The 11,209-nt window shown below is 47.0% G+C and overlaps 1 protein-coding gene across 2 annotated transcripts in view; it reads right to left on the bottom strand.

Annotated features, from left to right (window-relative positions):
* The window catches only part of MSH2 (mutS homolog 2), a 139,247-nt gene extending 132,158 nt beyond the window's left edge, over window positions 1-7,089 (bottom strand). Inside the window, exon 1 of one of the 2 annotated variants that reach the window (XM_032771734.2) lies at window positions 7,028-7,089. Coding sequence is in view for 1 of the 2 variants with exons in the window: in XM_032771733.2 (XP_032627624.1) it covers window positions 5,352-5,580 (229 nt within the window). In the remaining variant the exon portion in view is untranslated. Of the gene's footprint in view, window positions 1-5,351; window positions 5,704-7,027 lie in introns of those variants that run through there. The other variant, XM_032771733.2, reaches the window with a different exon arrangement.
* Window positions 7,090-11,209: the final 4,120 nt, after the last annotated feature.

Here is an 11,209-nt window from a genome sequence, read left to right as displayed (position 1 = left end):
TCAGTGTGGACACACTGCAGCGCTGGCCGTACACAGCTGTACGACCACAGCTGTAACTGCCAGCGCTGCAAAACTGTAAGCGTAGACAAAGCCTAAGACACCCTCTACACACGGGCGGAGCACCTCCACCAGACAAGAAAGGACCCAAGATGAAGCAAAGAGGAGACATTCCAGGAGATCATTCAATGCTCAGATGCAGAAAACAGAGAACCCGGGGAGTGGAGGGAAATCGAAAGGCAGGACAGAAAAGAATATGAGGCTTACAATAGGGATTCAATGGAGAGAATGATAAAAGTTATGAAGAAAAGCAAACCAAGATGCTACAGTCCTCCATAATGCTCCAAACTGAGCAGATGCCTGCCTGCCCTCTTTGTCAGCATATTCAGAACTCTTTCCCATGCCTTCCCCAAACTCCACCGGCTAATTCCTTTCCGCTCTCTGGGACTTCTTCCTTTCCTGCTCACTCCACCCCCACTGACGCTTTTTCAAATGAGAGTTGGACTTATGCACAACTCTGAAAGTCAGCCCTCCTCTGTTACCTCCTCTCCCCCCAGCAACTGTGGGTGTGGGTGGTGCTGTATTTTTTTTTGCAATAAAAGCAAAGTTTTTTGAAGAACTCTGTTTCCTGCAAATTGTGGTAACACATCGCAGCAACAAATAAACAAGCAGCTAAATCATTAGCTTACATTGAATCGTAGGCCACAAAAATCACAAGTGCTTCCTTGCAAAACTCTGTTTCATTTAACATTGAAGTCCAGAGCATAGCAACATACATTACTGATTCTCCTCTTCAAAGTGTTGCCTCAAAGCCCCTCCGATTCGAATTTCCTCCTCTTGTTAGCCCCTCTAATAGCCCTGGTATCTGGCTACTCAAAAGCAGCAGTCATGCATTCTCCCTCAGCAGTCCGTCTCGAGCAAACTTTTCCCCCTCACCTTCACAAATATCGTGCAACATGAAGCGATGATCATGGAAATATTATCCTCACTGAGGTCTGATTTGCCATAAAGGCATCACCGGCGCGCCTTTAATCTGTCGACACACATTCTCCAGTCATCCTGCAGCTACTGAACCTATTGTTGAATTGCTCCTTATTGCTATTTAGGGTTCCCGTGTAAGGCTTCATGAGCCATGGCATTAAGGGGTACGTCAGATTTCCCAGAATCACTGTGGGCATTTCAGCATCTCCTACTGTAATCTTCTGGCCTGGAAAGAAAGCCCCCGCTTGCAACTTTCTGTACAGGCCAGTGTTCCCAAAGATATATGCTTCATGCACCTTTCCAGACCACACCGTATTGACGTCAGTGAAATGCCTGTGGTGATCCACAAGCACTTGCAACACCACAGAGAAGTACCCTTTACTATTGATGTAAACTGTCGCAAGGTTGTCTGGTGTCAAAATTGGAATGTGTGTGTCATCTATCGCTCCTCCACAGTTAGGGAAACCCATTTCTGCAAAGCCACCTGCGATTTCAAGTGCCAAGAGCCATGGTCCTTCATAGCAGGATGAGATTAATGGCCTTGCACACGTGTGTTAACGCAGCCCCAAAGGTTGATTTCACAACTCCAAATTGATTTGAGACCAACTGGCAGCAGTCTGGAGTTACTAACTTCCACGCTGCCATCACCATTCGCTTCTGTACCAAGAGCACGTCTCTCATTTGGGGGGTGTCCCTGCCCCGCAGGGCTGGGGTGAGCTCAGCACACAGTTCCAGGAAGGTGGCTTACCTCATCCAAAAGTTCTGCAGACACTGCTCGTCATCCCAGACCTGCATAACAATGCAATCCCACCACTCAGTTGTAGGCTCCCATGCCCAAAAGCAACAATCCACCATGTTCAGCGGTTCCGTGAATGCCAAAAGTTATCCGGTATTGCTTCTATCCACGGTGCACAGCAGGTCAAGCAACTGTGAATCCCACTGAGATCAGAACTTCATGATTAACTGCACTGCCATTCACAATGTGCTACTGATAGCTAGAAGAGCATTTGATAGCAGTGCGGCATCCATCCTTTCAGACAGATGGCGCGGTGAGCAGAAAACAAGGGACATTGAAAAATGCCTTGAGCCAAAGACAGAAGCACATGGAACGCTGGGATGGAAAGCAATGCATCATGGGACACTGACTCATGATGTGCTGCAATCCACTCTACCTTCCCATAAGACCTAGCAGCAAAAGGCGGAGAGCTGAACTGGAGGATAGCTACCCATAGTGCATTACCCTCACTATTGATGCTACTGCCCCAAGTGTGGATGTGCTCTGCTGACAGAGGAAGACTGTGTGAACACACAACGACGATTTTTTTTTGGACTTTTTTGATCATTAACCAAACTTTCAGTGAAAAAACCCCACCGGTGTAGACATGGCCTAAGTTTGCCTCTCAACATTGAAGCATTTTTCTGGATATCATTTTCTCTGGGCTTATCTAGATGCTCACAGCATAAATAAAACAGGGAGGGAACAGAAATTTTTTTATGCACTATATAATTAACATGCTAAATTCATTGCTACAAGGCATTACTTGGCAAACAGCCTAATGCAATTCACAAAAGGGAATTCACAGTTCCAGCCACTAGAGAACACAGTACCTGGACTGCCTATGCCTCAAAGCATGTTGGTTAGTTATTACCACTTGGGGAATGAGGGGCATTAAAAATATTGCCAATCATGGTGTAACATTGCCCTCCCCCCTCCCCATGGTGTACACCAGGGGACGGGGGAGGGCAAACTACAGCCCATGGGATTGCCACCCCCACGGCACCACGGGCCCTGCACCGCTCCAGGAAGCGGCCGGCTCCACATCCCTGCGGCCCCTGGGGGAAGATGGAGGGGCCCCAGAGGGCTCAATGCATTGCCCTGGCCTGCAGGCACCGCCCCCCATAGCTCCCATTGGCCAGGAACAGGGAACTGCAGCCAACAGGAACCTCAGGGGAGGTACCCACAGGTAAGGACAGCATGCAGAGCCCTCTGCCCCGCCACCCCGGGGCCACAGGGACGTGGTGCTGGCCACTTCCGGGAGCAGCACGGTGCAAGGCCAGGGCAGGCAGGGAGCTTGTCTTAGCCCTGCTGCGCACCGCTCTCACGCCGGTGACACTCCAGGTAAGCAGCACCGGGCCGGAGCCCACACTCTAGACCCATCATGTACCCCAACCCCTTGCAGAGTCCCCTGCCGCACCCCAACCCCCTGCCTTGAGCCTCCTCCCACTCTGTGCACCCCAACCCCCCATCCCAGCCCTACATTCATGGCCCTACACGCAATTTCCCCATGCAGATGTGGTGCTCAGGCCAAAAAGTTTGCCAACCCCTGCACTACATAATTGGCTGAATACATTAGGAACCATTTAATTCCAAGTGTCCTATCAACGTATCAAGAAGAGAGCTTACAGGAATTTAGGACAAAGTTTTCTTGCAGTGGTGGTATCCAATCTTCTTAGCTTTGGAGCCAAACATTTTATTTCAAAACCGGCCAGTGCCACACAATAATATGGAAAAAGTCTGTCCCATTACACTTATTTTGCAGAGCTTGGGGAGCTGGAACCACCCACAAATGCCTAAAATTAGGGAAATTCCAAGCATGTGTAGAGCCAGCACAGCAAGTTTCAACATGTCCCTTTCCTCATCTTTGCACTCAGGGTTGTGAAGAGTGTTATAGTCTGACTATTCCCAGCTGACTTGCGGTCCACCGGGGAAATACCCAGTGAGCATAAGTTACAGCAACCCATAGACCTGTAAATATGCACTTACTGGTCTAAAATAAGTGTTTAGAGATTCTTAAATGTCAATGTGTGTGTCTAACATGACTACAGGTTTGGAACCATGGCCTGCAAGTCTTTCAGAAGTGTTTTAAATTTAACTGAACATAATGAAACCACCTTATCCCCTTAAGCAACCATACTAGAGATTTTCATTCCCGAACCCAAAGCAGCAATATATTTCTTGCTTAGAGTCAGCTCAGGTATGCTGGCACCCCGTAACACATTGTTCTCATTTCTCCAACTAATCTGTCCAGTCCTGTATCTCTCAGTTGTACTTTTAAATGGGCTTCACTGCATAGGCGGTTTGTTAAACGTGTAATCTGAGTTTTCACTCAATGTAATAAATTCATCAGAAACAACACAGGTATGATAAAGACGCTTACTCTGCAATATGGCAACACACAGTTAAATAGTATCAGAAGGGTAGCCGTGGTAGTCTGGATCTGTAAAAGCAGCAAAGAATCCTGTGGCACCTTATAGACTAACAGACGTTTTGGAGCATGAGCTTTCATGGGTGAATACCCGCTTCGTCAGATGAAGATCCAGACTAACACGGCTACCCCTCTGATACTTGACACCATGCAAGGCACTGCATTTAGCCGTATGGAGTGGAAATCCATCAAAAACATGCATCTGACCAAGTGGGTATTCAACCATGAAAGCTCATGCTCCAAAACGTCTGTTAGTCTATAAGGTGCCGCAGGATTCTTTGCTGCTTTTACAGTTAAATAGAGCGATCTGAGGATTACAGCACTGTATAATGCGGCTTTAACAAAACCTCACTGTTGTAATGATTGCTTAGTCCCCAATACTGACACAGCAAAAATCTGTAGATCTGCTGAAACTTCCTAAACAGTTAAAAAGATATACACAACTGAGGTCACACCTTCTGCTCAGTCACATACAGTGAGTCCCTCAAATTTCAACCATGACCCAGAATCCTATGCACCAGCAGCAGGCATGTTCAAATCTGGGGCCTTGACAGCTAATCAGAAGGTTCTGGAACACATTTAAGAGCCAAAAACAAACCCACACCAGAGGAGAAGAGGAGCAGGTTCACTTAATCAGCCAGGTGCAGGGAGGAAAGCAAAGTGCTGCAGTAACAAAACAACAATAACAAATGGATATGTAGAAGTTGTACAGCCCAGCAGCTTTGGCCTGCTAAACCCAGAGTTTTGAGCTCAATCCTTGAGGGGGCCATTTAGGGAACTGGGGTAAAAAATCTGTCTGGATACTTGTCCTTCTTTGAGCAGACTAGATGACTTCTTGAGGTCCCTTCCAACCCTGATATTCTAGGATTCTAGCTCAGGACTGACCTGGGAGCAAGCGGACAAAGCATTAAGCAGGACGCCCATCCCTCCTCCTTTCACAGTTATCCTGTGAGCAGCACCCCCAGGGGAGACTCTACTGCTGAGCCCAGCACATCCCAACCTACAAGTACAGTCACACACAAGAACCCAGTGTCCCCAAACACAGGGACACCCACGGTCCACCCTGCGCCCCGGCCCTTGGCACAAGCCCGCCGAGGTTACCCCCAGTCCGGGCGCCGCCCCGGCCCGGACAGGCCCGCACACCGCCGCCGGACCCCGCGCCAGTACCTGGGCCCCCCGCCAGCAGCCGGATGACGCCGCGGGTGCGGAAGACCTCGCGGGCGGCCAGCAGCGCGTCCCCGCCATGCACCGTATAGTGCTCGCCGCGCTCGAAGAAGCGCACGGTGGTATCGGGCTTGTCGGGCAGCGCCAGCACCGCGCGCACGAAACCACCCTCGGCGCCCGAGCCCTCCGGCCACACCGACTCCGCTGCAGACCCCGGCGCCACCGACGCCATGCTGCAATCTCCCGCCAGCGCCAGCGCCACCGCCAGTCAGCGCACGGCTCCGCCAATCACCGCGCGGCCGGCAAGTGCGTCACCCGCGCGCCACGTTCTATCCCCGCCCCTATCCCAGTGCGGGTGGAGCTTTTGCTGATTGTTGCGGTGCGGCCGTTCTGCGCTGCTCCGCGTTGTAGTGCGGCCGCCGCTGGAGGCGGAGCTGTCTGCTGCCTGGAGGGCTTTGCTGTGTCCCTAACGGGGCGGGGCGCTATCGTTGGCCCTGCTTCCCAGCCTGGTTATCACCGATCCCTCCTCCCTCTCCCGTCGGGGGACCTCTGGCCCTGCTGCCATAGAACCGCCTTCTCGCAAAGTATCGCCCAGCCCCCAGCAAGCCGAGAGCCCACGTTTGTGCCCAGGAGAGCCTTTCGTGCATGCTCCTCCCCCAGCTCCTGAGCCTCTTATACCTGAGCTCAGCTCCACTGGCTGGGGTGGCGGGAGCCCACATTGCCAAGCCCAAGCATTCAAAAATCAAAAGAGTTTTTTAAAAAATTGGTCTTACGGTCGTTTAATTTGGAGCGGGGAGGGGTGTTAGGGCTTTTTTTCAAATTTTGCACCACAACCATGACGATGAGAAACTTACATTTATTGTCAATGAAAACTTACCATGTCTCTCAGGAGCTGGAGTTTTTAAAAGACCGCTTAATACTGCAAGACTGGCTGCAAAACTCACAAGAGTTGGCAACAGAAAGGAATGTCTGCTGCAAGACAACCAACAGCAGCAAGAGCTAACATGGCCATAGCCAGTATCACCACGCTGCAGATGTGCTAGGTGATGGGTGTACCAGTACATGCTGCTTTGATCTTGAATCAGAATTGAGAGCAATCATAAGCTCATACTGAGGTATATTCTGTTCTTTTATATCTAAACCAATGACCCATATCCTTTATTAATAGTGTGTACTTTGTCCACATTACAACAATAACCATGCATAGGGTCATACTCATACCCTGTGTACATTATGTGTACATAACTTTATACAGGGTGTAATACAGATGCTGTTTTGTAAAAGTAATCTCTGTCTTCTATTTCTTCAAACGTACGTGGTCACCTATCCACTCAGTGTTGCACCTTTGTAAGACAGGCACCTTGTCCCTCTAGGGCAGTGGTTTTCAAACTTTTTTATGGCAACCCAGTTAAAGGAAATTGTTGATGCCCATGACCTAATGGAGCTGGGGATGAGGGATGTAGGAGGGGCTCAGGGCTGGGGCAGAGGGTTTGGGTGTGGGGTGAGGGATGCGGGGTGGGGCTGGGAATGACAGGTTCAGGCTGTAGGAGGGGGCTCTGGGCAGGGGGTTGGGGTCCAGGAGGGGATCAGGGCTCTGGGTTGGGGGTGCAGGCTCTGGGGTGGGGCTGGGGATAAGGGGTTTGGGGGACCTGGGGCAGGGAGTTGGGGCACAGGCTTACCTTGGGTGGTTCCTGGTCAGTGACACAGTGGGGGTGCTTAGTCAGGCTTCCTCCCTCTCGTGGCACCACTGACCGGAAGTGGCCAGCAGCATGTCCAGCTCCTAAGCGGAGGTACGCAAGTAGCTCTGTGTGGCTCTCACCCATAGGCACTGTCCCCCTCCCCCCCACAAGCTCCCATTGGCCAGGAGCATGGAGCTGGTGCTCAGGGCAGGGGCAGCGCGTGAAGCCCTGTGGCCACTCAGCCTTGGAGCCAGACCTGCTGGCAGCTTCCAGGGGCACAGTGCGGTGTCAGAACAGGTAGGAACTAGCCTGCCTTACCTGGGCAGCACCGCCAATGGGATGTTTAACAACTCAGTGCCTTACATTCCGTGATCACAACCCGCAGTTTGAAAACCACTGCTCTAGGGAATTGTCAGTAAGGGCAAGATAAACATCACCCATTAGCTTGCGCCAAATGACTTGCTAGCACTGATTTTATTCTCTTAGACATGATTTTTTAATATCAAGCAGTCTAGAGTCCAGTACTGCTGCAGGGTGTGGTGATCAGAGACCACTATGTGTAGAAACGGGAATAGATAAATCATGGCTCACAATGAAAGCTACTCATTCATTTTACCAAGCTCACCATGCTTGACCCTGTAAATAATAACTATATTAACATCAAAAGGTTTTACAAACAACGCGCTAAGGTCTGTTTCTCATTTTACACTTTTTACGCAAAAAATCCTAATGCATATGATCTGAAGGGTTTCTGTCTTATGTTGTGTCTGTGAGGAAGACAATCAGGGAAGAGGGCCTTAATACAATTTAGATGACTTCTAAAGAACGCATTTGTTTGTCTTTGCAAGGCAGCATTTTGTGTGCACCATATTTTCAAATATTTTCCAAGGTAAGCTATCTCCATATTCCCTTCTAAGAAGTCTGTCACTATCACACTGTGTGACCTTGGACAAGTGACTTCATCCTTCCCACTCAGATTTCCAAATCTGTACAATGGGGATAACAGTACTTATCCATCTATCTCACAATGAGTTGTGAGGAATAAGTAGCAATATACCATACCATACTTTAAATGTGTGACCCATTACACACATATATGCTATGTATTATATTATTACTGGAAAGGAAAGGGGTTGGGTCTCTTTCTGAAAGAGCATACTGATATATTCTAAATGCAAAAACTAATGTTAGGGAAAAGTAGGGCTGTCAAGCGATTAAAAAATTTAAACGCAGGATTAATCACACTTAATAATAGAATGCCATTTATTTAAATAGTTTTGGTATTTTCTACATTTTCAAATATATTAATTTCAATTACAACACAATACAACATGTACAGTGCTCACTTTATACTATTATTTTTATTACAAATATTTGCACTGTAAAAATACAGCATTGTCTCCCGTAAATGTAAACAAGCTTGTTCGTCTGAGCGATTGGCTGAACAAGAAGTAAGACTGAGTGAACTTTTAGGATCTAAAGTTTTATATTGTTTTATTTTTAGTACAGTTATGTAACAAATAAAATCTACATTTGTTAGTTGCACTTTCATGATAAAGAGATTGCATTACAGGACTTGTATAAGCTGAATTGAAAAATACTATTTCTTTTGTTTATCATTTTTATAGTGCAAATATACGTAATTAAAATAATAATAATATCAAGTGAGCACTGTACACTTTGTATTCTGTATTGTAATTGAAATCAATGTATTTGAAAGGTAGAAAAACATCCACAAATATTTAATAAATTTTGATTGGTATTCTATTGTTTAACATTGCGAATAAATGTGCCATTAATCATGATTAATTTTTTGAGTTAATCACGAGTTAACTGCAATTAATCAACAGCCTGAGTGAAAAGTTACAGTTGAAAATTAAGCACACAAAATGTAATAAATATTATGGTTCCTACATCAATCATAGATTAGTACATCCTACTCATCAAAAAATACAACAGATATGTTAAAACAGGGTTATTGAGGTTGCAAAGGCAAGCCCTCAAAAGTAAGGAAGTTTACAGTTGCCCATGCAATTTAATTTGGCCCTCTTGTGCATATACATTATGATACAGTCTTTAATTAAATTGATCACAAGCTATTTTTTCCACAGGACCCCTGCCTCCTGCAATGCACGCATCAGATGCACTAGAGGCAGAATTAATGTTGCACAAATAACTATAAGTCTGTCATTTGTTAACTTTGGAGTGCTTGACTTCATAAGCTGGATAACTCTCCTTTAATATAATTCCTTTTTACGTAATTATGATACGCAAACGCACACTTTTAACGTAAACAAGAAAGCCACTTCTGCTGGATTTTGAAAGTACAAATGGGGCAAGATAAAAAACGATGCCTAAGAGCAGGCATGGGAGTATAGTAGCTGTGACTGACAGACCCTTTTATGGTTCACTACTCTGTATCAGCAGCTCATCAGGCCTGCCATACTCATTGCACCTCACACACTGGTGTCATGATATTTATTTAAAAGGTGACGTAATATATTGTTTGAAATCTAATAACACACTCGTCATTGATGTGACTGTGAAATATTTGTAACAACTCTGTAGGTGAAATTATGGATACCCTCTGATATTATGTTCTGAAGACTATAAACAAATAAAGGTGACAAAAAGAGGTTTCTTCTGTATAAAGAGGAAAGAAAATATGGTGGCAAATGTCCTGTTCAGGAAAGAGGGCTGTGACCTGTTGCCTCTGGGTCAGCCAGTGGCTAACCATCCTACAGCTCTGTAAGCCCCTAGTCCCCAGGAGCGAGGGATGGTGAACTAAGAAACTGTTAAGTACACTGGTGATCAGGGACAGGTGGCCCAAGCAGCAAAAAAAAAAAAAAGAAAAATCCCAACGCGATTGTGATCAGCTCTACTGCTGCCGCTTCAGTCTTCGGTGGCAATCGGTGGCTGGTCCTTCACTCCTAGAGGGAGTGAGAGATCTGCCACCGAATTGCCACCGAAGACCCGGATGTGCTGCCCCTCTCAGTTGGCTGTCCCAAGCACCTGCTTGGTGACTGGAGCTGGCCCTGCTGGTGATGATGCAGTTATGACCTGACTTCACTTTTTGCTTGGGAAATATTTCTGGACTAAGCCCCTATTGCCCTTCTAAGGGGTTAAGACTGTAAGAGTGGTCAGTGGACACAGAGAACAGAAACTTTCTCCACCCACAGCTGGGGAGACTTGCAGCTACTTCAGGACACTGAAAAGGTCCATCGGGGCACTATTCCAGCCATGCCATTACAAAATTGTTGGAGAATGCAGGTGACAACCTACTTCCTGGGCAACGTCATGATCTACAGTCAGAGCTGGGGAGACTACCTAGAACATGTAAGTTCCGTACTACAACCCTTCAAGGTGGTCGTTCTAAGAGTGAACTCTGCTAAATATCACCTGGGCTACCTACCTCAGGTACACACTGTAAAAAGACAAGATGCAAACCTTGGTGGCTAAGGTCCAGGCCCTCCAGATGTGCTCCATGCCCAATTCAAAGAAACAGGTAAGCCACTTCTTAGGGCCGGCAGGATACTACCGACGGTTTATTCCCAGATTTTTGACAATTACAGCCCCTGTTATGAATCGCCATAACAATAATAGCCCAAAAAAGATTAAATAGAAGAAGACTTGTGATGAGGCCTTTCAAATCCTTAAGGCCCACCTCTGCCAAGAACCAGTCTTGTATAACCCTGAAGTCACCAGAGAATTCCTGCTACAGTCTAATGCCTCTGGTGTGGGATTAGAAACCATTTTATTCCAAGTGGTGGAAGGAAATGAACATCTTATCCTCTACCTTTGTTGAAAGTTATTTCCAAGGGAGAGGGTTTATCCTGTACTTTAAAAAAGAGAGGCATTGACAGTGAAATGGGACTACATTTTGGGCTGTCATGTCACCTTAGTCACCAACCATACCCCACTATGTTGGCTGTACACCATGAAGGAAACCAACCTCCTAATTATGAGGTGGTACCAGTCCCTCTAGTCCTTCTCCTTCTGCATCCATCACATGCCTGGAAGAACCCACCTGAATGCTGATTTTTTTTTTCATGAGGTGGGAAAGAACCAATGTAGGAGGGGCATACCACAAATGAGGTTGTGGGGGAATGTGTGATGGAGCAGGGAGGTCTCATACCAACAGAGGAGATGTTGAAGAGAGCCTTTGGGCCCTGCTAGCCCCAC

The sequence above is a fragment of the Chelonoidis abingdonii genome, chromosome 3 (assembly GCF_003597395.2).
Source record: "Chelonoidis abingdonii isolate Lonesome George chromosome 3, CheloAbing_2.0, whole genome shotgun sequence".
NCBI lineage: Eukaryota > Metazoa > Chordata > Testudines > Testudinidae > Chelonoidis > Chelonoidis abingdonii.
The sequence above is the reverse complement of the archived record's forward strand: the minus strand, read 5'-3'. Positions and strand labels throughout refer to the sequence as shown.